The sequence below is a fragment of the Corvus kubaryi genome, unplaced genomic scaffold, assembly GCF_017639235.1.
Source record: "Corvus kubaryi isolate FWS band 111438036 unplaced genomic scaffold, C.kubaryi_AGA036_p1.0 136, whole genome shotgun sequence".
Classification (NCBI taxonomy): domain Eukaryota; kingdom Metazoa; phylum Chordata; class Aves; order Passeriformes; family Corvidae; genus Corvus; species Corvus kubaryi.
Window position 1 is genome coordinate 5,901,381 of NW_024580670.1, and position 27,749 is coordinate 5,929,129.

At 41.8% G+C, this 27,749-nt stretch overlaps 1 protein-coding gene across 3 annotated transcripts in view; it reads right to left on the reverse strand.

Annotated features, from left to right (window-relative positions):
* Positions 1-22,052, reverse strand: part of SLC25A26 (solute carrier family 25 member 26) — an 82,717-nt gene extending 60,665 nt beyond the window's left edge. For all 3 annotated transcript variants that reach the window (XM_042014514.1, XM_042014521.1, XM_042014507.1), the window contains exons 1-5: positions 21,903-22,052; positions 18,541-18,697; positions 16,913-17,022; positions 4,214-4,318; positions 2,944-2,991 (exon numbers count right to left, since the gene is read on the reverse strand). In XM_042014514.1, coding sequence (XP_041870448.1) covers positions 2,944-2,991; positions 4,214-4,318; positions 16,913-17,022; positions 18,541-18,697; positions 21,903-21,935 — 453 coding nt within the window. In that variant the 5' untranslated portion in view covers positions 21,936-22,052. The remainder of the gene's footprint in view (positions 1-2,943; positions 2,992-4,213; positions 4,319-16,912; positions 17,023-18,540; positions 18,698-21,902) is intronic.
* Positions 22,053-27,749: the final 5,697 nt, after the last annotated feature.

Here is a 27,749-nt window from a genome sequence, read left to right on the forward strand (position 1 = left end):
AGGCACCAAAAAGGTGAAAAGAGTCACAGTCAAAACTTTCAAGCCTGGAGGTTCACTCAAAGTTATTTCCAAAAGCATTACATATTTAGCCACCTTCTTTCTCTTCTAATATCCATCTGCTCAGAAAGCATTCTGAGAAGATAAAGGGGATAAGTAAGAGTGAGAATCAAAAATGAAGGATGATACAACTACCTTGCACCAGCACAGCAGCTAAAGCCAATCACATGGAGCAGAGTAAGGCTGTCCTGAAGAGATCCGCTATGCTAAGGCAAGAAGATGAGGCTTCCACACCACACTCCATTTATAAACAGACTTATTTTCACCAAAATTCAGTCAGCTGCCAAGCAGATCTCTGCCCAGAAATCTGCTTGATATAATACACAAAACTTTATCCCAATGCAACAGCTAAAATTAACTTTTCTTAAATTCTAGCTCAAGAACTTTGCCAGCACAAGAATATCATCATCTGAAAAGCATCAATATTCCCAACGTCTTCCAATTTTTTTTTTAATGAAAAATCATGTATTGAAGACCCTCTACCCAAAAATTCCCTCTCCACTACAACTAAACAAAGGGTTTTGTGTAGGTAGAGAATCAAAGCATGTAAACAAACCTTGTAAATATAAAAGTCAGCTGGAATTAAGTATCAGCCTATATATGCTATGGAGCTACCTGGATGTGTCCAATAATGAATTAATATAGATTTTTATCTGAAAATAAAGACTTCCCCTAAAGGAAGAAGTGTACTCAAAGAGAAGGAAAAATACCATGATTAAATGTCAGGCTTACAACAGCTCCAGCTGAAGGTGCAAAAAGCTGTTGTTAGTCAATTGGACATTGCTTTACAAAATTTGGTGTTAGAAAAATGCATCAGTCTTAACAGTGTTAAATTCAAAGATTTTTTTTCTTTTTAAACATCACTTACGATTTATTTCATTTTGAAGAGAAAGCACATTTCATTTGGTAATCATTTATTTCTCATTCTATTGGACAGATTCTCCCAAAAAGCAATACTTCAACTGAAATCAGTTCTGAAGGATCTTTTATGAATATACATAATGGAGAGTACCCCCATTAAATTTCCAACAAAGTGTTGCCATTTTGAGTAAACAAAGTTATCTCAGCAGGGTCACACACTCTGCCATGAATATGGTCTGCAAATTAATTACCACCCTGACATATGTCAAAACAAATTTTAAGGAGAATAGCACACAGTAGCAACCATGTGCTTTATTTACCTGTTAGTATGCAAAATCTGTAGTCAATGGGATCTAAATTTATTCATTTATTCAGAACCCCTCAGAGAAATCAAAATGATTCGTATTCACTGGCCCTTTTTGCCCGTCTGCAAATGAAATCTGAGTAAATAACACGTTTAGTGAGCCAGAAAATAAGTACAGGACAAAGCTATGGTGGGGGTTACATTTCAGAAAAGCAGGTGTCATCTCTGCACAAGTAACTAATTTTTTAAACACTCAAAACTGCTAAAATAGACCGCAGTGCATTAGCATTTGTCAGCACTTTAAGGAACACTAAGTTTGGTGTTTCTTATTTTAGGTAATACCCATCTTTATTCTGTACTTGTAACAAGAGCTGGCCAACATAACTGTCCTGAAAACAGTTTTCAGCATGAAGAAAGGCTTTTAAAAGCAAAGCTATTGAATGAAGATTAAAAGGCCTCTGCAACTGGCTTTATTATCAATGGCAACACAGACAACAGACCTGAGCCTGTGTTTAAACCAAAAGGGGGAAGATCCAAACCTACTTTATTGACTCGAGTTATGTAAGGAGAAGACAAACCCACACACACCGCATCAAACATGTCACATAGAGAGCCCTTCCTGGACAACAGGGCCTGTGTCCAGTTACATGCCAGGAAAGAATTCCTCCCTGTGAGGAACACTGAGGCCCTGGCACAGGCTGCCCAGAGAAGCTGGGGCTGCTCCATCCCTGGAACTGTTCAAGGCCGGGTTGGATGGGACTTGGAGCAACCTGGGATAGTGGAAGGCAGGGATGGAACAAGACGGGTTTTAAGGTCCCTTCCAACCCAAACCTTTCTGTGATTTTGTTTTCCTAGGAACCAAGCCTGATCTCTCTATTTGAGGTACACATACATGATGCAACTTCTGCTTTGTCAGAAGATGACCTCCTGGGATCTGATACTGAAACAATTTTAGACTGGGAGCAGGTTTTTCTACTTCTTTTATAATCTGCCCTCAGTCCACACAGCATATCAACCACTTCCATGACACTAATCCTGGAATTCACAGTACATTTATGAAAAGATTTTAGTTTAGGAACAATTTTCTCCAAGCAGGTCAAAATATTTTTAGCCCTATTTTTTTTTTTTTCTAACAGTGAAATACTTCTGATTTAGAGTTAAGTAATGCCATATCAAACCTACAGACTGGGGGACTAAATGAATTTCTTTCACACATTAAAAAAAGAGAAAAAGAAGAGAAAGTACAATCCTCTCTATATAGAGATGACAAATAATCCCTCAGCATCTGCTGACGAATATATTTAAAGAAAGCCTAAATCTGTCTGTGCTAAACTTGGCCTGATGCCACCAGTTCACCATTGTTGGCATATATAGTTCACATGATGCAATCACAAGACTTGAGAAAGTTTCCAGTACTGTACTTTATGGTTTTCTCATGTTAACATATACCTTTCCATCCTTTTTCAATTTAGCAGTAACAGAACTGGGAGACAGGATGACAAATGAATTTTTGCATATATCAAAGGTTTTCTTAGTGCTCATTATCAGTATTCTATTTAAATTACAGGCTGGTAACTTACCTAGAATGAAATATGCTGGGATTTAGAGCTTAAGGTTAGAGCAACTGATCTCAATTGTACTATTATCTCTTGTTAGAAAACTAAGTGAGGCAAAGGAATCAACTGAAATAAAAATAAAAGAGAAAATGACAAGTGTTTTACCTCTCTTAATACCGTGCTTTTATAACCCCGATAAAGTCCTTGAATACCCTGTAAACCAACAAAAGAAAGCATCATCCACAGGGAATGAGTTTGTCAAAGACCACAATTTATTGGTGATTATGAGGCAAGCATTACAGCCCTAAAGTGTCACACCTCGGCTTCAAATTGACTGTATTGATTATAACACTGTATACTGTATTCCATTATTTACAGGGCTAGAGGGTTTTATTTTCACCTCCTTAGCCTTGATTCAGAGCCTTTATCAAGAAAAATGTTTTATATTTTTAACCAGCTGATAATACTCAAAACAATTAAAACTTATTTAATGTGTATATAAAATTATGTTGTTTATTATTATAGGGCACTTAATTCAAGTGTTTGGCAAGGCTTGTGGTTCTCTGGCCAACTATATGGAAAGGGAAAAACATATGGTTTTGACAGAATCAGCTTTTAAAGCAGAATGATCAAGTCACAGAAAGAAGTTCTAGTGACCCTCCTGTGCGGGGTTATCACAATAGTTTTCATTTGAAAGCAAATAAAAATCAAGTGGATCATTTAAAGGTTATATTTATGTCTTCCTTTCCCTGGGTTTTACACCCAGAAAACGTGTATAATGTTTTTTCCCCACACTGTTTTTAGGAGCCACTTTCTCTTATGGAACACAGCTTGAAAATCCCCCCTGTGAAACTCTGCTAAAACAGACGTGAACAGGTTTTTACAGGAGGGAACAGCATAACTCCTGAAAAGAAGACAAAGGCCCTTATTTTCCAAAAGCAACCAATACTGGAGGAGCACTCATTTCCAGAGTTCCTCCTGGCTCCTACAGAGCCTCTCTGAAATGGTGCCTTTTGAACATCCCCTCCAAAGCCTGCTTCAAAACTGGGAACCATTCAGCAAACTACACACAGAGACGCAATGTCCTGCTGCCCCAGACAGGGACTGTTTGCATAAATACAAGCAGAGGTTTGGAACCTGGAAGCTAAATCTTTTTCTTTTTTTTTTTTTCCTCCTCTTTAAATGTAGGTACCCCATATAAAAAGAGGAGGAAAAAAAGAGTTGTTTGGAGCATGCACATAAGTGCATGTCCCAGGGGGAGGTGGGGGTTTGGTTTCCTCAATCATAATATGCCAATCACTTTTAACAATAGCAGAATAGATGGGAAAGTGCTGGGAAAGCACAGAATTGGAATAAAGTTGTAGGAATACTTCAGGACACGTACGGCACTGAGTGGGAAGGATGAAAATTTTTAGAAATTTTGCTCTGAACTCACCTCGTGGTACAGGGTGTGGGAGAGAATCCGGAGAGTGCTTGAGGAAGGGGAAACCTGGGCCCTTTGCTTGATGACCTCGGATGGAACCCGTATGAGACAGGCAACCTGCAAAAGAGCCAGAGGTTCAGGGAGCAATTGCTGGCTTCCTCTTCATATAGCAAACGCTTCTTCCAAGAAGAGAAACCTGACAAATGAGGAAATCAGGTTTTTAATTATAGGACTTAAAAGCTGTTCATGAGCAGCTTATGTGTTTGTTCTGAGTGCCGTGTACTTTCTGATCACAAAATTATACTAACAGGAACATGGAAGCACCCTTGGAATTTTTAACTTCGAAAACAGAAGTAGATTTGGGTGGAGAAAATCACAGATGAAACCAAAATTTTAAGCCATCCTGTCTTTTGGCAGTCACAGGAATTTTTCCCCCCACTTTCACAGATCTGAAGTGGAGATTCAGGACACTAAGAACAACAAACTTCTTTCTTTGGTAATTCCTTTGTGCCCTCTAGTGACCGATAGCGGGAGACATTCTGGTCAGCTTTAGACACAACATATTCCAAGGTTTACCTTAAAATACACACCACACTTCATTCAAGGTAAAGCATTGGATTGATCCTTTCCTACAGATAAATTTACTAGGCTCTGCAGCTGGATGTAATAATGTGGCTGCTGCCACAAAGCTCCAGCTTTGCTGAAAAAGCCAAGCTTGGATTTTAAACCTTCACCTGCCACTTTGGCTTCAGGTAGGGGCTAAGCTTGTGTGCACATCATTTCATAGAATGAGGATCCTGAAGCATGGCAGTTACAAGCCTCTCATCTCTCTGGAAAACACCTATTCATCAGCACTTAAAACTTCTAAGTAGAGTTTGTCTTCAGTTGGCTCCGGGGATACTTAAAGCAGTGACAGGACTGGTGGCAAAACACTGCGAACACCACAGGCCTTTGCCAGATTTTTAGCCTGCCTTGAGATCATCCTGTGCTGGGCTCAGGAACACACTGTAGTTCCTAGACATAAAGGTGATCACAGAGTACTTCAAATGCAGACCAGCCCAGGTGAAAGCTGTCCATCTGAAGTGGCAAACCAAGCAGCTAACTGGAAAATCCATGTGTGCCAAAGAAAGTACAGGAATTCACTGGAGATTACACAGAGACAGCAACTTGAGTGGTCATTTATGGCTAACACAGTACAAGGTTTAAGTTCCATTTTCACAAAGACACCGAGAAAAAAGTCTGTTATCCTGTTACATTCCTACAAGTTTACTGGACAACAATATTGAAAAGTCATTACAAACAGATCTAACTCCATGTGCTCTTCAATTCTCAGGGTCAAAAATAACAAGTGACCCCAATCTGTCAAGAAAATAAGAACTGTCAAGTTTTTTGATAGTTCAGCATAAATATTTATAGAACTTCATGCTTCATAACACTCCATGTCCTTATATTAGCTTTTTATTCCTTAAAAATATGGAGGCAGGAGGAAAGCTGTAAAAAGGCTGGGATGAAAACAATCTGGTCAATCAAGACCAGACAAAGAGCGCAGCATGGCTTCCTGACATCTGGGGTGCTGCAGTTTTGGCAGGAGAAGGGTGGCTACAAAGTAATGTCTCCATTTCCCCCGGACTACTTGGGGTGCATTTCATTTCAAATTAACTTTGATGCTTCTTCCATTTGAATTTGCACTTACAAGGGAGTCTGTGGCTGCACAAGAACAAAAACAATGATTACATTGTGCTGTTCTGAAAGGAAATAAAGCTCATGTCACCCGGGCAGTGCTGTCAGATTGGCTCCATAGGGCACTGCTGGTATTCAAAAAGCCACGAGTTGCAGCTGCCAATATCAGACTGCACGGTGACATTTTCGCTATGCACCAGAACTTACAACGGGTTACCTTGTTTGTTCCTACACATGCACCTTCCTATCAATAACAACCCCAGCAGCCTTTTGATGTGGAGAACAGGTCTCTGAAGGGAAGTATGCAAGTTAAGTTCCCAGGTATCTTATTAAAAAAGTAACAGCCTGGATGGGCGGGTGCAGAAAAATCTCAACTCTCAATCACTGCAGCGCCTTCCAGGTAAGCCTGCCAAACGTAAAAGAACACAGTGCACGTCTCCAGGCTTTGCTTTCTTGGATAAGGATTTTCAAGCAGCTCCAGTGAGATAACACTTCACCAAGAGAGTCCACACTTCAATTTTCAGACATGAAAGCTATAAGCAAATGGCATAGGAAGAGTGAAAGGTGCAGCTGTGCAGCTGTCCCACAGCACCTGCCCACGTCCACGCTTTTACCTGCATCCACCATGGGACTAACAGCCATGGAACACAGACAATAACGTGGCCTCACACAGGGGGCCCATTCAGCTCCTAATCACCCAGGTCTCAGGAAGAAACTGCTTTTTAATCTCTTGGCTGTTCACACAGATGTAGCCTGTTGCTTGCCACAGAAGAGCATGATACAGCCCACCAAACTCAGGCCATTCCTGGTGCATCCTACCGGATTTGGGGATGACCTTGTGACAAATTAGCTCTGTGTTGAACATCTGCAGCTCCAGACACAGAGAGAGTCCAGAAGTGGGCCCTCACCCACTTCAGCTGACATTAGGGCATCAGACAACAGCACCCCATTGATAGAGGCCAGGCCACGCTCATTTTCCCAAGCAAGCTCTGGAGCCAGGAGTTATTCCCATCTTTTGATGGGAGCAAGAGGACAGAATCAAGACCCTGGGAAAGTTCAGGTGCTGCCCTATAAGCTCCTTCCTTATTTACCTGGTCAGGTAACACAATGTCAATGCACATGTATACATACCATAAGGGCAGGAAGACAATAATACTGAAACCAAAGGCTCAAGAATTTTTAAATTTAAGTGTTAGGAAAACCTGATTTTTCAGCTACAAGCAAAGCTATTATTAGTTTACAGAGCAGGTATGCAGAAATGACAATATTAGCACCTATTACCTTCCCAGCTTTTTAATGCCATGATGACTTCTGAGAAAGAGGGCACTGAATTTCAAAATCCTTATCTTGAATCATTACCAGGTCAAAGGGTGACTCCAGTATTTAGACAAAAACCTGCGTTCATTTTTAATTTACTGACTTGCATAAGCCAGTCAGGGCCAAAAGCTAAAACCAGGTCTATTTCATTAACAGCTATCTATGCATTGCTAAGACAGTGAATGTTCTAATTAAATTAAGGTAATTTCTTTCCTCTGTCAGCTCAGGGAAAAGCGTTCTAACTTTTCGGTACTCCTAGCATGAATCAACGCTGCCATCTCCTGGTTGGATTTATGCTGGAACCAGATTTTGCTGGCTGTTCTGACTGATAGTGAAGAATGACCAGTGCACATAAAGCCTCAAAAATGCCATGAAACTTTATATATGCCAATTTAAACAGGGTTATTTTGGTTTTGTTGGGTTTTGTTTTTTTTTTTCAGTACAAATGTGGCTGTAGCAAACAGAAAATAAGATCTGCTGAAAATAGCACCAGGAACCCACCCAAAGGCTTTTCTATGGGCTCACCTAAGTTCACTGGAAACACCTGATCTTAAAACTGTAACTTCTGCATAGAGGCCAATCCCACCAACTGTTCTGCTCCGTGGCAGGAGAAGGGTAGTCTGAGGGCAAAGAATTGTTAGGGAATTTGTGAGCACCTGGTGATTTAGGAACCTGCACTCAATGACTCTGAGCAAATCTCTGGCTTGCATAGCTAAGCCTACTTGAAAATTTATTACAGAAGCATGGAGTAAGCTCCAGAAAACTTTTCTTTTTTTGCAGCTTTAAACCCTTTAGAACCCTTTCTAAAAGATTTTAATATTTAAATTTCTCAAGCAGGAAGCTAGTTTTAAGGACTTTATCTGTCTGAGTAGGCTGGGAAGCTTTAATTGATGTTCACCACATAAATGTAATTCAATACTTAACACAAAACTAAAGGAACATGCCTGGGGACAGTTTCTCTTAAATGACATTTGCATAAGTTTATTCTTAATCAAATAAGAATATAATTTATGACACTATAAAACCTTGTATCCAGAGAGCAGAGACTTTAGGCTAAACCTCACAATACCTGTGCAAGATAATCACTACCCTATTAGGGAGGAAAAGCTGCTGCACAAAAATGACAACAACAAAGACACTGTGATTTATCAAAGGACATATGTTTAGCTGCAGTCAATCTGCTAACAAAATCCTAATCTCTCACCCCATTTTTGCAGGTCAGAAAGATTGCCTGCTGCAATAGAATGTAAAATAAGCAAGAAAAATAGAACAACTTTAAAACCCCATTCAAAGAGAAGCAGCAATAAATTGGGGTTTGTGGGGTTTTTAAGTGTAGCCTGCATTAGCCCTGACCATACTGCTGCAGACTTAGCTACCTTGGAGCTCGAGTTTCTTTGTTGCTGGTTTTCTGTTTGGTTGGGGTTTTTTTTTAATATTAAAAAAATGTTGCTTCCCAAAATAGGTTAGTTTGTCATAATATGAACATCTCAATTTCTGTCAGATGCTCCCTTCTAAGTAGGAAGTTACCATTTTTAATCTGAAACATGAAAAATGTCCTTTTCCCTTTCTCAGATAACTGAATTATTAAAATAATAGTCAAGTTTAAAATTGAAAGATCTTAAATTGCACTGATTTCCTTTGGATCTGGAGAATAAAGGGGAAATGTCCCTCTTGGTTCAAGTCAAAGGCTCTCAACAAAACTTGAATTCAGCACTGCAGCTTTCCATGCCTCTCCAAACCCTGTAAATTTATGCTTGGTTCTTCAGATCTCCCTGGGATGCCCCTCTTCAACAGAAGGGGAAAATGAATGCAATATTATGAGATTAGCAAAGTATTTCAGCCTCCAAATAAATGCTTCTAACTGTGGTCACAGCTCTTGGGTTGGAAATGTTAGCTATCAGGGAACATGAGCTGTGAGCTGCAGATGGAGGACGAACTGCCTCACCCTTCCCACCACCAGGAAAATGAGCAGAAAAGAGGAGGAACATGTAATATCCACTTGTCCTTTGGTTTCTTATATTCCTTGAACAAAGCACCTGAACTGCTGCAATCACAAACTCAAAACATTTCAAACACCAATCAACCTTCGTCTAAGTAACTGCTGCACTTTTGACCGAGACAGAACAAAAATCCAAGTTTCTCTGGTTGGTAATTCACTGTGGGTCACAACTGCAGTTGTGAACAAGTCCTTCCATATGTTGCTGTCAGCAGGCTGTGCTGCCTGCTAGAGCAGAGAGAATACAGAATGGAAGCATTAACTCCTATTTTAATGAGGGAATTGTCTCCAGGGATGACAGAACTGCCCAGTACTCGTACTGTCCACTATCAGTCTTTAAATGCCAGCCCCAGGGAAAGTGTTCACCTTCAGCACAAAGCCTCAGCATATGCTAAATCTTATTTCCCCCCACACACACTCTCATGCACAGCACAGAAGAGCCCTTCCAGCACAGTGAAATTCAGTCCTGTGTAAAGCTGCTGGGGTCATGAACAGGTGACTCCACTCCTAATTTAAACCCCATCGAGAGAAGAAGTTTTGACTAATGGGCTCTGGATGGGAAAGTTTAGACAACGCCAAGCTCTTTGTCCCATCTTTTCCTCTGACTGACACAACAAGGCCTTCATCAATTTAACTGCAGTTCCCCTGTATGCTGGTAGGAAACATTTCTTCAAAGAACAGTCTCACCCAGCAAGATCCCTCAGATCTCAGCACCCCCCAGAGCTTAAAAACATATTATTTCAGAGATGAGACCATTCATGGGGACCAAATGACACAAGCATTTGGAAAACTGGAGTTTCTCCACTAACATTTTCAACTTCCTCCACGTTCCCACCTTAGATAACTTTACCTGGAACCTGCAGAGCTGTTTTGAAGATTTATTTCATCCTGTCATTTTCAAATCTAAGTCAGCTCTGTTTCATTACTTTCCAGAGCTCCCTCCTTCCTGCTTCAGAGCATCACCTATACCACCACACACTTGTTCCTTCACCATGGCCATCATGGCTGAGCCTTTTCACCCCAACTGCCTGAAGTGCCCAGATGGCTCCTCATCCATCATTTCAGGAGCCCTCTCAGGACTACTGGGCTTCTGCCCCTCTCAGATTTCCTTCCCCACATATGGCTCTTCAATTGCCCAGATACATTCCCAACAAATCCTGCTGTGGGTTCCCTGCCTACCTTTCCTTTGGACATGTCAGATACACCTCAGAAAACTTTTCTCCTCCAGCAGTGGGAATTTGTGCCAAGCTCTGTTCACAGCAAGGAGAAACTCTTACTCCAGTTACATCAGCTAACAGGCAGAGAACAGGGAAAGTTTGTGAAGCTGACAAGGCTGACACTAAACACTTCCTTGCAGAAGTACTTCTCACTGCAGATGTTTTGAAAGTTTGTGTGCTTTGCATTAATCAATTGGTCTTTTAATGTTTAATCAATGTAGAGTTCTGTTTCCTTTTTAAAACCAGACCTAAAACTTACCAAAAGCGGCCTGATGCTACACACCTCTCATACACCAGCACAAACTGTGTCCCACAGATTTTGAAGTTCTTCAGTACGATCACAAGCAGTTGGTTTGAACTCAAGCAGCAAAATCAGGCAGCTGAATAACTTGAAAAAAATCTTCCTTAACCTGGTTGATGCTTGAATCACAAACTACTACCACATTTAAACACAGAAATCCTTAAAACCTAAGAAAAGTAGTAGATCCCTAATTCAGTGTACAGAACCATCTGCATGATCCAATCTTTTCCAGCAACACTTCCACCATGAAAGTCTGTTAAACTTACTTTAAAAGGTTTAAGAAACTCATTAAATCCACCAGCCAAACTGTTCTTTCAGCAAAAGTAGTATGGTGCATCCCATCCAGCATAAAACTGTTTCCACGGCGCCAAGTGGGGTCAGTCTGTGTTACAGGAGGACAGACGTTAATGAGGTTCTAGGCAAGAGAACACAGGCAATATTTTCTGAAAACACATTAAGTCTCCTGTTGAAAGAAGACTAGTATTTTACAATTTGCTCACTCTCTTGGGGTTACATTGGCCCAGATCAGGGAAATTTCAACTACATTGTATTTTATTAAGTATTTTCCTTTAATTGATCCCTTACTCTTTCCTTCAGCCTTTTTACTTAGAGAATTACAGGCTTGCCCACATATGGAGCTATTCATAGTTATTCCTGACAACCTGCATAGAACATTAGTTCAAGGTAAGTTTATTCCAAAGTGTCTCAAACATTTCCAAAGCTGACTGGTACAGTAAGTCAGGAAATCCATCAGGAAATACTTTAAAACTATTTATTCCTCACTTATAACTTTTTAATCCAAATTAGCTTTCCTCTCTAGACACTCTGAGCTACAAATATTTCTAAATCAACTGAATATCAGCCCTGTGATCAGAAGACATGACAAACATTGAACTTTACTGCAAAGCAGTGTGTTCTCTAAGCCCTGAACCGAGTAGGTTACACAAAGCAGTGTGGGGAGAGCAGCTGATGAAGAAGATGCAGTTAGCATGGAGCATACAAGAGAAAATCAGTGTGGGTGGCTGGCTAGGTATTTGACAGTTCTTAATTTGCTGTTTCAGCCTCTAATTGTATGATGAATTTGTTGGCAGCATTTGTGGATTCATGCCTCCATTCATCTTTATTTACAACCAATTCCCAGCTGCTGCTCTGAGTTGAGTTTCCATCCACTCTCTGTTCTTCCTCCACTACCTCTCAAAGGCAGCAATCTCACCTTCCCAACCACCTCCTAACCACTGCTCCTGCATAAGGATTTGGCAAAAATCCTACAGCATCTGTATTGCAGACCTGACCTCACATAGATTAATTTATGAATACTTCAAGCCCCACCACAATTAATTCAAAAGACCACCTACGTTGTTGCACTCCCCATCACTGCTCATCTTGCCAGGGTCGGAGTATTCCCTTTCTCAAAGCCTGTGTGCAGCCAGATTTGCACAGCACAAAAGGCACAGTCACAGCTAAAATGACAGGCACTGATCAATGAAAATAGAAAAAAAAGTTTCAGTATTGTGGAAAAGGTCCCATCACACACTGACTGCTGTCATTTGCACGCTACTTTGAATACTGTGATCTGCCAGCACATACTACACTGGTTGAGAGGAGATAGGATGCAAAGCAAAAATGCAGAACAGTTTTGTCCATTTATAAGTTCAGTTTGTAGAAGAGGGATAGCTAAAATATTCAAAGCCATTAGCCCAAGGTCTAGACACAAGTACTTCACCACTTCTTTGCTGAATTAAAATCAGCTCTCCCTATAGTGTCCAACTAGCCTGTTGAACAGAAAAGTCACATCTTCCAACATGCAAGTTTTGGAGTTTGAAACACCTAAAATCTTAACTTCATGTCTGATGTGAGTGGCTGTCTCGTCTCTGTTAGATTGGGCTCCTGCAAGCTGATCTTCCAGAGCTTACCATGCTGTAAAGCCCTGGCCAATTATCCTGCTGGAGACTTTAATTCCATTACTCTGCGGATTTGTCTGACTCATGCTTCTGCCTTTTCCTCAGAACAGGCACTAAAAACAACTTTCTTCTCTGACCTAGTCAGTTAGTCTCATGGAATTCACACCAATACACTTTTGGAGATTCCTGCTCTTCTATTAAACTGAAACTAGTTAACTGTTTCAAACAATGCTGCCAGGGCAGAGGGAAGAAGTGGCTGATTAGTGGACAGAGATAGACAACAGTGCTGTCCATCATGTCTAGAATGCCTCTTTTTATGCAGGAAAAAACCCCACAAGCATAAAATAAACATACACTTTCCTCTTTTATTTGAATTAAAATGTCATTCTACAGAGTCATGATTTGTAAACTGTAAACTTGCATGCATTCAAGCTTGCTTCTTCTAAGAAACAAGTTCATACTAGTAAAGGTAAATTAATTCCCCAGAAAGATAATTCCTGAAGTTTTCCTATTTGACACCTCCCAACAGCAGATAAAAAAATTCCGAAGTTATTAATATGAAGGGTCAGATGCTAATCACAGATGAACCACACACTTTGCTCTTATCACAGAAGTACCTCAAGTGGTAACACACAGGAATACAGAAGTGAGTTTGGAATTTCACCTTGAAGTACCTGTCCTCACCTTGCCCTGTGGAATCACATGATCCTCTCTCCCCACTGAAGTGACAAATTTTTGAACTTTTCAAATCTCCAGACTGCTAATCCAAAAGTACTCTGGAAACTTGCATAAGGACAAAAGCAGCTCAATGACTTCAGCTGGTGATCTACTTCCAGAGCATGGTCATTACCACCAGCTGCCAAAAGAACAGGACATCTCCCTCCCATCCCGGTCCTCAGTCCTCCCCCACACTTCCTCTCTGAAAGTCAAGGCAGTTTGCTGTCTTGCAAAGTAGGGAAAAAAAAAAAAAAGAAAGACAATGTCATCAAAAATAGCCCATCAAGAACAAAAGGTCAGAAAGATAAGAGTGAACCCAATATTTACAGGCAACAACCCAAAACTTTCACTAATATCTTGCACAGCTCAGATTGTAACCATAACAGTATCTAAATATTAGCTGCGAAAGGGCTGTTGTCAGCTCCCTTCTCTGGAATGTGAGCCAAACAACTTTATTCTCACCTCCATGGAAAAGCCAGTGGGATGTAAAATTATCTGTGCTGGATCCAAATTAGCTGTGCTGAATCCAAACACTTTGGCACTCCTAAGGGAAACCTCATCAAACTGGGACAATTTAAACTTGTCCCATAAAACCACATTTGCAGGAGGTTGGTGGGAGAGGCTCAGAGGGGGACTTCTATTTAGCAAAGTTTCTTGTAATTAATACACACACTCATATTAAACCAACATTAAAAAATCTGTACAAATCAATCTGGAGCTGAACAGTTAACTCTGGGCCTGCAAGACACACCTGGTTACTACTGAAAATGGGCACTAGGAGGTTAAAAATGCTGCTCCTTCTCCAAGTTACTTATATTGCCTTAGAATATTAAAATTAAAATTTCAGAACATCTGGTTTTCCTTTCCACTCCCTATGATATCATGTTTTCCAAGCACATTTGGCAGCTCACTGTAAAGATACAGGCAGACTAAACATACAGGGCAAAGCAGAGTCAAGATGAAAAATTCCAAAGTCCTGGATGCATTAAGTGTGTTTTCTATCTCCAGATTTCAGTTACACAAGTGGTATAATAAGGGCTTTTCCCCCATTGGCAACTCATGTATTCTTCAACCTTCTCCTTCCTTGATGAGATGATACACCATGTATCTGCCCTCTAGAGTTTTGGATGTGCCTTTGTAAGCAGTTTTTCATGTATTATGGGATATTCAGAGTCTCTATACAGAAAGATTCGGTTATAGGAAAAAATAATTATGCTTAACAGGATCAGATTTTGTATGTTCTTTTCTTTATCTCACTCTGGGAGATGAGATTAGCTTTCTATATTCCTCCTGCCTAAAAGGAAAAAAACCAAAACACTGTTCCAACCCATGCCTGTTTATTGTTTGGCTTTGTGTCCCCCTGCCTGGAATGGGAAAAATGGACCAAACCAGACCAGGGGGCTGTTTCTCCCATGAGTTTCCACAGAATGTAAACAGTACAGGAGAGTGGCTGTTATAACAACTAAAAGTTCCCATCTGACTGATTTCTCACATATTATCGTATTTCTTCTTCTTTACCTATTTTACTGTTTTTAGCAGGTGACATTCAAAACACAGATTAGTCAGCACAAACACACATTTAAGTTTTGCACATACTCACATTTTATTGATGCACAAGAAGGTATCTGACTCATTTATACTCATCAGTAAAGGAACAGCAAAACTAGAAATCCATCAACGCTTTCTTGCTATAAATCCTAATTTCTCTGTTTTGTAAAAAAACAGTGTGGAAATGCAAAGACACGCTTCAAGAATCCTAACATGACAGTCTTTGGCTTAATGCTTCACATTTAAAAGCAATTATATCATGAAGCATAAAATGAAGAAAAGTACGTATTATCAAAAAACCTACTGACAAAATAATAGTCCCAGTGGTTATGCCCTGATTAAAACTTAACGACTAATCAATAAAACTGTAATTATAACTTTCACCCTGATGCAATTTGGACTAGTTTATATATTTCTATTGATCAACTAAGACTTTGTATAAAACATACATGAGAACGTTTTGGTTTGTGCTATTTTATTACAGATTTGTTGTAGCAAATCTCTAAATACCTATCTCAGTTACTTTAGAGCTTAGTTCTCCCCTCATACCATCACTCCAAGAAGAGAAGAAAAGCTAGCAAAAACCAGGAAAATGAGGCAGAAAATGGCTGTTACAACATGGTAGTTCCCACACCATAAAGCCACTCTGCCATTTCAGTGGCTACTGTTACACATTTCTCTGGCCTTAAGAGTAGCCAGAGCCAAGCACATGAGCCCTGAGCAACTCCTTTAACTGCGCTGCACCATCTCTGCCAGCCCCAAAATGAAAGCAGCAAGCACCTGAGTTGTAAAGGTCACAGACCAGCATGGGGAACAAATGGCAACAGGTTCTGTTGAAAGGAGTCCTCTGTAGCCACCTGGTGTTTGGCTACTGCTGATTAAATTACTCGGCTGTAATTTTCTCACAGGATCCTCACAGGCACAGGGAGTGTACCATAAATAACCTATTCCACAAAGAAGAGACTTTTACTTCTAGTGGATTTTATTGCAAAGCGCTGGTACCTCTTCACAAGCCCAATTGTCATTTTGCTTGATTTTGCAATAGCACTTGAGAAGCTCAAAACACCTCCTGGATCTGCTGTTCCATGACACATCATGCAAACAAGAAGTTTTAGGGCTGTGCATTGCCATGGTAGTAAATAACCTCTTGATGATTTCTAACAGCCTTTAGAGAATCTTCATGGAACTAACTTCTGCGCATTGCCTTAAGTTAGAAGTTATAACCTGACAGCACAGGCTCTAACCAAGCTCAGAAAGAATCCACCTGAGGCAGCAACACAAACAAATCCCACCCAGCCCTACGCCTATCACCTTGCATCTACCACTACCAGAGTGGTTATAGGTGCTACACTCACCTATCTTCATGTGCTTGGTATGTTAAATTAAGTTTCCTGGCTAAATCTCATTCAATCTAATCAGTAACATTTCCATGGAAGAATAAAAATTACTTGGGTGTCAAAGTTGATCCCACAGAGAGCAGGGAGAGCTGAGCTGCTTCCCATGGGAAGTAGCCAGGCTGTGCTGCTGTAGTAGTGAGGCACCTGGTGTTAAGCTGAAATAAATGGCATCTCCACACTCCTGGTAGCTTGGGACCAACACACACCTAAGCTAAGCCCCCACGGGAAAGAAAAGAAAAAAATCAGTTAATAAAAGCAGAATATGGAACCACAGACACAACAGATTTTTCTGCCCCACGCCATCAGCTAAGTTTAAGTTGCAAAAGAGCCAGAAAAGCCTGTTTCCATACAGCCCATTTCCTTACCTCAAATCTGCAGAGACAATTTGCACTCCAATTTATCAGTGCAGTGCCAGGACACACTATGTGTGACAAAAACAGGAGAGAAGAGGTGGCCAGTGCTGGCAGGAACAGCATGGGGTGTTTAGTTCAACACCCAGCCCCAAGGCACTGTGCCCACAGTGAGAAACGAGGCTGTTGTAAGAACTGTCACAAAATACGACTCCAAACCCAAGTTTCCATAACTGAATGGTTTCCTCTCCTCCCATGGACACACAATAGATGAACTTCCTTCTTACCACTTCCCCAAGGGACGCAGCCACCATGTGTGTTGCAGGGGACAAGTATGATGAAGATCCATGGGGCAGCACAGATTTCACATTCTCATAGGTGATAAAAAAAGCAGCAGCTGAAATTCAAGAATACATGCAATCATTGCACTGTTCCTCCATCACAGAGCTGTAGTTAAAACCAGGGTATTTTTACACCAAAACAGTACAACAGTATCAACAGAATCTGTGGGATAATTCCTTCAGAAGTTTATGTTTCTGGCCACCCCTGGCAAACCTCCCATTGATATCAAAGGTGTCAGGACTCCAGGCCACATTTAGTAGTGAGCTACAGAAAGATGTGTTAATTAGTCATGAACGTCCAGCACATTTTGAAAAACTGGTATCTTCCATACCCATAGATAGAGGGAGGGAAGGTCTCTTGGTTGAATTGAATGGATGGTCCTTCGTTTGAGTGGGGGAGGAAGGGAACAACAAACAAATCAGTTGATTAATTGAAAAGAAAAACAAACCCAAAAAGCATTGATACAGTTCTGCTATTCTGCAATGTGCAAAACTGTTTCAGTAGCAGTTTATTAATAACTTTTTTCCAGGTACTGTCAGTTAAATATTTTGAATTTAGCTCCATAAAATTTTTTTCCAAGTTTCCGAAGGATTTGTAGAAGTTCTTTGCAGTGAACAAGAAACACACGAGCTGTGTTTATTCACTGCAGCAGTCAACTACAAAGGCACTTACACCTTAAGGGTTATTCCTTCTCCTAAAGATAATTTCAGTTCTCAGTCATACATAGGAAAGATAAAACTACAGTGCAGATTTTGGAGATGTAAATACTGAAAAAAATGACATGTCTTGAGGGGGAACAGATTTTAATTGTAAAGAAGGGCCATGTGAATTGCCTTCTACTAATCAAAAGATGCTTATCACCTCAAAAGGAGATAACAGAGCAGCCAAGAACTGAATTTTTTTATATCACCTTATGAAGGACATCAAACATCTGAAGGTGTCAGTGGATTTGTCAGCAAAGTTCTCCTAAACATTTACGTCCAACAGCACACATTGCTGTTTTTTCATCCCTCCCTACAAAGACAAAATGGACAAAGGCATCAGGAGTTTCAGATGCCTTTTCTCTGCAGGGACTACAAGCATCAACTCTTTTAAACCCTCAGTTTCAAAAGTATTACTGATGTCTTTACAATTTAAGTGTTGTTGTTTCAGGGAGATGGGCAGAGCATCCCCAGGGCAAGTAACTCAAACACCTCCAGTGCTCAAGCACTCTGAAATTCCATTCATTTCCAATGCCAAGAAAGAGTGGGTCATGACAAGTGTCCAGGACAAGCAAGACTCAAGCCTTCCTTGGCGCCCAGAAATGCTTTAGGGTGACCCTGTAGGAAAGGACAGGCTTATATCCAGGAGTGCTTCCAAGGAATTAGGGTTGCTTTTCAGAGCAAACATGCAGCAGCCTTCACTCCAGCCTTGCTCAAGTTTTCTCAGTGCTTTATAATTCTAGAAACTGCTCTTCATAGCTGGACATGGACTCACAGAATCCAGGCACCCACAGGAGAGGAAGCCACAGACATGAATATGTGACATAAGCTACTATTTAAAGAAGACAAAGTATAATCCAAAGAAAATTTACCATTTGGAAAGGATCCTATTGCAGTGGAAGGAACACCAGCATAGATGCCACGAAAACCACCAGCTTTCCTAAATCCTTGAGGACTCTGTAGTCTTGTTTTTACAGTATCCAGGGGAAAAAGGATCAAGTCAACACAGACACCAGCAACTCCACCAGCCTTCAAGACAAAACCATGGAGGAAAGTGCATTAATATTTTCAGGGGTGAAGTTGTGGTGCTCATGTGAGTACCTGAGGCGTGTTTAACCCAAAGCACTCCTGACTGTATCCTTCCTGAGGTCAGTTTATAAACTGATAGTCTTACACAGAACTCAACATCTTCCACAGCTTTAACAAGGAGGGTTCAACAAAAGAAAGTAATAGATATTATGACTTTTAAACCATTTCTAAGGTATTTTCAAAATAATTTTGGTGTTTTGAATAGTGCAAGCAAAGTGATGCAACACTTCCCCATTCCACAGAAAAGCAAGACAGCGGATGTCTCTTATCAAGAGACAGCACAGAATGACCAACACCTCCAGCAGTTGTGTGATAAAATCAGGGAGAGACTGAAGCAATTCTGCTCCCCCCTTAGGCATCTCTAGAAAGCACATTCACATTTTTCCAGCAAAGTTCTTCATTTAAAGTGTTCACACTCCCTCACTGCCTTTGTTGAACAAAGCCTAAAGTAAAGCTGATTTATTTTCTTTTGCTAATAAAAGCCTACAGAAAAAAAAATAATCAAATCACTGAAAGGTTCAGATTGGAAGGGAACTTTTCCAGCTCCCTGTCATGGGCAAAGGCACCTTCCACTAGACCAGGTTGTCCCAAGTCCATCTAGCCTGGCCTTGAACACTTCCAGGGATGGAGCAGCCACAGCTTCTCTGGGCAACCTGTGCCAGGGCCTCTCCACCCTCACAGTAAGTATTTTTTTTTAATATCTAATCTAAACTACTCTCTGTCAGTTTGAAGTCATTCCCCCTTGTTCCATCACCACGTGCTCTCTCTGCCTTTCTTGTAGACTCCCTTAAGGTACTGGAAATCATGTTAAATAAAGGTTTCAAAGTCATAAAGAAAAGAGGAAGATTTTTATCCAAAGAATTCATAAAACAAAAGCCTAAAAATATTGATTCAACTAGGACTCAATCTTCTTCCATTGTCTGTGTTTCTAGATGACTGGTTTTTTTTTTTAAATTACCCCATGACGTGGGTGATGGTAGAAAATAATTATTTGGCAAAAATATGAGGAAAAGGCTGATATAAACAGAAAAACTGATTTAAAATAAAACAAAAAAAAATCAGTAGTTAATATTAATCTGTTATGAGATTATTTAGATGTAGTGCTATTCAGAACAGAAAACAGAGTTTGAAGGCTACCTCAGAGAGATTAGCACACAAGAAACAGCTCCACAGATTTTTAACTCTGCCTGAAAACAAATCACATGAGTGTTAACTGATAATTTTTTTCAGGGTAACAGAGGATTCAGAGAGCTGTTCACGATCTACTGCTAAAGGTTTAATCAATAAGTTAATTACTCTTTTAATCTAGTTGCTATTTTGAATGCATTGATTCTTCTTCACTCTTTTTCATCAAAATCCTTATCTGCTCAAAATAACATTGATCAGATTTAATATAGGCATCTGGTAAAACATGAACCAAAAGTTACTAATTGCTTCTTTAAGTTCTCAAAGTTCTGTATCTTAAATGTCATTTAAATTCATGAGGTAGCTAACAGAGCACCTGCCAGCGGGTGACAATAGCTGTGTGTTTGCAACAACTGCAGAAAAGAGAAATGACTTTTGGTTAATAAGACACCTAGAACACAACTTCTCCCCCACCTGTCAGTAACAGTAGTGTTATCAAAAGAACCTTCACCAGGAGCCGGACATACCTGTTAGCTAAGAGGAGACTGAGATCAGACCTCATTGGGGTCTGCAGCTTCCTCACAAGGGAAGTGGAGGGACAGCTCCAACCTCTGCTCTCTGTGATCAGTGACAGGACCCCAGGGAGCAGCTGGAGCTGTGCCAGCGGAGGCTGGGCTTGGGTATCAGGAAAAGATTCTTCCCCCAGAGGGTGGTGGGGCACTGCCCAGGCTCCCCAGGGAATGGTCACGGCCCCAAGGCTGCCAGAGCTCCAGGAGCATTTGGATGATGCTCTCAGGCACAGGGTGGGGTTGTTGGGGTGTCTGTACAGGGCCAGGAGCTGGAGTGGATGATCCCGGTGGGTCCCTTCCAACTCAGGATATTCAATGACTCTATAAACTCCATCACAACGATTAAGCAAAACCAGGACCTGATTCCAAGGCATCAAGCCATGACCTCACTGCTTGCATCCATCTGCCTCAGAGCATCTGAGCTCTCCTGAAGCTCTCCCTACACCAGCCCAAGGCATCATATCCCTGATTTCCCACACAGAACCGACAAGTGAGCACTGGATGTTTCCAAGGGGTTCCTCAGCTATGGTGACTGGGGCTGCACCCCCTTGCTCAGATCACACATGGAAAAGCAGCTTTTAGGGTGGGGATTGCAGCACTAAGTAGATGCTTCACAGACAGGGTCAGGGGCTTCCCGTGGTTCTGGAGTGGCTGCTGAAGCCACAAACTGTGGCCACCCCTCAGCTCAGCTCATCACCTTGGCAATGGTCAGGCCTGCTACAAAATGTGGAATATGAAACACTTTTCCTCAGAAAGGCTGTTCTCTGATGTTAGATCCTTGTAACTTTCAAGCCCAATCAACAAGAAAAGAGATTTAATTGTTGAAACAGAGCAGCCAACAGGCTCTACGTGATGTCCATGTGTTTGAAAGGCAAAATACTTGTCAGTAGAATTGATAAAGTTTAGAGCTGCATATGTTTCAATAATGTCAGACCTAGAGGGAGGTTAACAAATGTTGGGAACAATGTACCACTGATAGTGGACACTAAGGACGCAGAATTTATGGGCCACAAGGACATTTGACAGAACCCCAAAGAAGAGTAAGAAACTAATAAAGCACGCCTGTCAACTGAGCTGAATCAGCTCTGATTGGGTAAAAGGTAATTCCGGCAGGGGCACATCACAGCCGCCGATCCGGGAAACCCGCAGACCTAAAGGAAGAGGAAGACTGAAGGTGTGGACTAATTACCATGGGAAGCGAGACAATCATTAACCAATAAAGATACAATACTAATTAATAAGAGAACTATGTAACTTGTAGTTACACAGTTATGCTTTTATTCAGTGAAGAGCAGAAATAATGAAAAGTTCTGGTAGTGGCAGTGCTGGCTTTGCGGATTTGCCACCCAGCGCCCCTTTCTGCGCAGAGCTGTAAATATACCTCTACTCTGCGTGTGGATCGGGCTCTTGCACACCAGGTAAAGCAACCTATTTTGGGTCCCCTCACTCACCGCCAAGGCCGCCCAGGACTCCCGCGGCTCCATGCAGGCCTGGCGGTCCGGGCTGGCGGCCCGGGAGGGCTCAGCGGGCCCGGGCCCGGCGCTGCGGGCACACCCCGTGTGCGCACATGGGCGCAGCCATATTGCCGCCCCGGGCCGCGGTCACGTGGGTACGGCTCCCACTGCGCCTGCGCCTGGCGGGCGGCGCCCGGCAATTAGCGCCGAGTGTTAATTGCTTCATACTTAGCGGCGGTTTGCTGTGCAGTATCGGCACAGCCGCTCTCGAAGCGGGGGAAGGGGCTCCTCCTGGCACCCCTGAAGTGCTGGTGGGTGCGCCAGAGGTGCGTGCTGCCCGTGGCTGGGGTCTGGTTGGAAAGCAAACAGTTCTTCCATGCGCCCTGGAAATAAATGATATCCTGAGGGAAAAACAGTCCTGAAATCGAGTTTTTCCTCAGTTGATGTTGATGTCTTCAAGCTGAATTTTCTGTCTTTATGTGAAAAACGAGGTTCACTCTCCTGTTAGGATTTAAAGGTTTAATAAAGGACAATAAGGGACAAAGATAATAAACTTCACAGCGCTGGGTGCTTTGGCACTCGACTAAGAGCACACCTGTTAACTTGGGAGACACCCTTTCCATACCTGTCCTATTGCATCATAGTGCATATTCATCATCAATTATGCATATTCAAACTTTTCCTTAAGCTGGTTTACATGTTCCAGGAACTGTTTAGCACGGCTCCTCCTTGGATCTGCCTTTTTACAGCACGCGCATTTCCTGGCTGTGGTTTCAGTCAGTTTTTATCATCACCTCCAGAGTGGCCTTTGGTCCATGGTTTCTGCAGACGGTAGCTGCCAATAGTTGGCATATCAGTAGCAGGGGTCTTCAACACACGTTGGTTGGATGTAATCCAACCAAGCAGGCAGTTCACAAGCATAACTCTATTAGCTATTTCACTATTATGTCTAAGTTTTTAGTTAATGACAGAAATAAAGGCATTAGTTGTTGTTAAAAAACTGTATCATTATAACAAAGCTACTTTTACATATAGCATCTATTTGTAGAAAGCCACTATTATAACATGTATCTATTACAATAACAAAGATACTTTAACATCATTCATTTTAACATTTGGAGAAAGCCAATATTATAACATTTATCTATCACACTTCAGGATGAATTTTGCCACGTTTTGTAAACGTAACTGATGACATCAGATAACTTCTACAATAGAAAAAAACTTTGTGTTTCCAGCATTGCATAAGATCATATTACCCAAATAAATATGCATTAGGCAGGCAGAGAATTTATATTAGATAGGCGGGTTCATGTAAATTTTACCATATAATAGATGTAACATTTTACGCCTTGTGGTACTTGATTTGTGGAAACTTCTGCCTTGCACCCTGTGTGGAATAAACAATGTCTCCTTTCAAACTAAACTGTTTCTGTGTTTAGAGAGCTCCTGAAATCGGCAGCAGTGTCTGTAGCACAGAGCCTGGCGCAGTGGTTCTGACACCATCCAGCACAGACCTCTGGGATGCTCCCCTGAGCCAGAGCAATGCACGGCAAAAGTAATAAAGCCTCCCGACCAGGGTCATCGCTCCTGCCTCCTCCCAAGAGCTGTGCTGGCTCTCCTGGAATGGAAAATGCCGTTTTTCACCCGTATCCGAAACGCTTTTACATTTTGTATTTGTGTCTTGCTGACTCTCCCCCTTCTTACAAAGGGCATTCAATTAATCAGTGGTTCAAAAAGTTGCAGAGGATTTTGGCACAGAGTCCTCGCACAGTCCTCGCCCAGCAGGAAACCACACTTGAAATTACGGGAAATGTGATTCTAGAGGAGGAAGAAAGGGTGAATGTTGGAAAGCACTGCAGTGTGTGCAGAACCAGAAAATTCAGGCAGACTCCAATTCCAAGATTTCCTTGGCTGCAAGCACATCACTTGGGATGAGTTTTCAATGTGGCAGCCAGGAATGTGATGACACCTCACATCCAGCTCAGATCCTCTCCATCAGACTGCTCAGGGTGTTTGCAGGTGGGAAGCACCGTGCTGACCTGGGTTGTAACATCTGCCCACAGCAGGGTCTGTGACTGACATGAAAGTGCCATTGCCAGCTCCAGCAAATTCATTACAGCTCTCCTACAACACTGTGATTTTTTTCTGAGCTCCCTCAGTCCCCAGAGATGGGTGATGTTAGAGCAGTATTCATTTCATTTAGCCTTCATTTTCATTTTGAGTGAAAAGCTCAAAGCTGTTCAGGCAAAAATAGAAAGAACCTGAATATGTTGCATTTCTCAAACTCCTTAGGTTTTTAAGGCAGCTCCTTGGTTTTTTATCTCTAACATACAACTTTTGTGGTAATCTGGTGGGTTATCAATACTTTGCTTTAGTTTAGGCTGTATTGTGCTTATTAAGAAACACTTGTTGGTTTCATATCAGGAGTGATCAAACAAGTGGACTCCTTTGGCATTACTGCCACACCTGTCCCTGGTATGGATGTCTGACCACCTAAAGTCTAAGGCAGGCCAGTTTGCTGTCCTAGGAATTAATTCCTGAAAATTCCCATGGCAAGGGGGTTAGAACTAGAAACTTAAGGTCTCTTCCAACCCAAACCATTCTGTGATTCTACAAAAACTTTGATCCTGCTTCCGGGAAGAAGCAGGAGCCCCAGTTACATATTCCAGCTGTAATATAGGGATGACTGGACTGTGAGCAGTTATTACAGTAACACCCAGCAGAGCACCTGACTCTCTGAAAGAACCCTGCTATTTACACAGCAATAAAAAGGATCTGAAATCTACCATTTCAAGCTGGTGTTCTGTTGAGTGGCTAAATAAACACAAAAGCTGAAAGTTCCTCAGTTTCCAGGTCCATGTCTGTCATTAAATTAAGCACATTGGAGCCATATTGAGGGAAAAAATCAGACATCTGCAGTAAATGAAGTGTGCTTTTGGAGTCCCTGCTATCCCCCAGAACCCAGCAATGGCAGCACTTAAAGCAAGACCTTTTTACCTCCATGGGCCCAGGAGGTTTCTTGATGTAAAGGTTCTTGGGGTCATAGCAAGCATTTTTCATATTGTTCAGTGCAAAGCTTTCAGATACACTCTGTGGCACTGACTCTTTTATTTATCACCTTCTGTCAGGAGAACTGTTGCTGCATCAGAGAGGTCACAACCTTCTATTCTTCCAAGCCACTGTCCTGTCTTAAATGAACAAGTTCTGCTTAATACCATAAGGGCCAAACATCAATCTTTGTGCCAAGTCCTTCAGTGGACTCCCCCTGGGCTTGAAAAGTAAATTGACTGAAGAAAGAGAAACCAGATGGTTTCTCACATCCTTTCTTGCCTGCAAGAAAATGCTGTGGGTGCTCCCCATCATCTCCACTGCAGGGGAAGAAGATGGGCTGAGCATAACCTTGCACAGGTAGCATCTGACTGCACCTGAATGAAAGATGTTCATGGTCAACCCTATTTTCTGCTCCTGCCAGGCCTGTGTCCAGCTGTGGCTGGATCTCAGGGGCTGGAGGGCAAGATGGGGAGACTGTGGAACAGCCATGTGGGGCTTGTCCCAGGCACTGCAGGGACAATACCCTGAAGCAGAGGACAGAACAGACATTTGTGTTCATCCTGCTGCAAGTGTAGACTCTGCCATCATCACAGCAGCTTGCTGGCCAGAATTTTTTGCTCAGTCCCTCCTTTTGTCTTCTTTTTTTTCCCCCTGCTCCTCTTTTCTGCCCTTCCTTGCCCATGGTTGCAGGTTGGTAAGAATGCTTTTAAAAATGGCCATTATGCCTATACCACCTCACCTGGTTCCCTCAGCCTTTGCAGCACATAAAAGCCTTGGCAAGAGATGAAAAGACTTTTAATTGCAGTAGGATAAGGAACATACTGCATCTCTGGATGCACTGAGTGGGATATGAGCTGCCAGCAATATAGCAACCCTCTATCTTATGCTCTGCAGAAAAAGAGACATCTCAGGGAGTGAATATCAGCCACTCATGGCTCCTCTGTGTCAGGGCTACTTAAGCACTATTTTAGATTTGATTTCACATTAATCCTTCCACTGGTACAACACTGCACATGCACAGAAATGCCTGTATGTGTGGATCTGTGAATAGGTAAGCATGTCTATATTCTTTGTGTGTATTTCCTCCTCAGTCTCTGGCTGCTGTTGGATGTCTGACACCAGCAGCAGAAGATTTATTGATCTGGTCATAATATATTAAGGCTGCTGAAGAGCAGATGTTAAAAACAGACTTCTTGGCATATATCAGCCCCCAGCGGTATTGGTCTCACACATGTTCCAGTTTATTTATTGAAGCAATTGCTCTCCTCATTCTCTTCATTATCTTCCTCCTGAGCAATTCAGGCACACCAGAGCCAACCCCTTCCAGTCAGTCAGTCTTTCTTGGATCATCTTTTTTTTTTTTTTTAGCTTGGGCAACACCCGACAACTTTTCGTTCCTGAGAAGGAAAAGCCCTTCCCACTGTTCTTAAAAGCAGATGGAAATTTATCCGCTGCAAAAATTTATGCTGTCATAAATACAGTGAAAATAAAGACTCAGGGATCCCTCTTATTAGATAATAAGCAGGTGCATAATGGGGCCAGGGAAGCCATCTGAAGGGGGAACTGCAATGATATGATCACATACAGCACCCAAGAAGCTGTGATGCACCACAGGAGCATAATGTGGCAGACGAGGAACAAAACACAAACCTTTGACCATAAAAATGTTGGTTGTCCCATTTTATTACAAACAGCCACAGACCTGTGAAATTCAAGCAGGGCGAAGGACTTCTCTTGTGCAGGAGGAGAGCACTGTGGCTCCATGCACCAGAAAGGTGTGACACTGGTCCTTCTCCAGGACATGGCCTCCTCAAATGCCTGATGTGCACACTCTAAGGTGAAGGCTCCTTCCCGACTCTTGCAGAAGCACAGGTTTATATTCTGCAGCTTATTTCTGCCAGTGATAGGGCAGCAATGCTCCTGGCCACAGCTTCGGTGTAGTAAAATCCAAGAGGCCCCCTGACGCCAGGGCTCTTGCACAAGGAAGCAGAGTCCTGTTCCCAGTAATTCCTCCCAGGACAGGTACTTGCCTCCAGCTGCCACCCCACTGCCCAGTGCCCCATGGCCCCCCTGTGTGCTCAGCAGCTCTGCCCACATGCTTCTGGAGCTGCCTCCTTCAGAAAATGAAAATTAACTAAATATTTTCCTAGCATGTAGCCAGCAGTGGACAGCTGGACCTGGATGGGTAGGATTTTTTCCAGCTCTCCTAATTTTGTCAGTCTTCCTTTTCCTGCCTTAACCCTCATCCAAACTACAGGCAAGACTTGTTTAATCTGGATTTTAGATGATTTTTTGCCACTTATATGCCATTAGCTCCCCCTCATGCTTACAGTAGATTTCCCTGTTCTTATGCAGTTTGGCAGGGTTTAGAAATTCTGCTGAAATAATAATTGCAGTAAATTTTTATGGAAACAGATGGAGGAACCAGACAGCCATAAATTTAATAACTCCTTTGAGTACTTAGCAGCAGAAACACTAGTCCCCAAATTCATTAAAAAAAAAAGTGATTAATGATGATACAGATTTTGCATAATGATAGAAAGCCTTAAACTGTACAACTTTTGGATGCTCCTCATTTATTCTGCCTTATTGGCTGCCTGGACAATTGAAGATGAAAGGCCTGGGAAAGACAGAAAACATGCATTTTAACTACTGGGTAAAGTAAGTAAAATAATGATCCAGTGGCGATGCAGTGACCTTTACATGTGAACACGTCTTTCAGACTCTCTGCAGTTAGTCTTACAGCACAGCTGAGTTAATCTAATATTTCCATTTTATCTCATAAGAGAA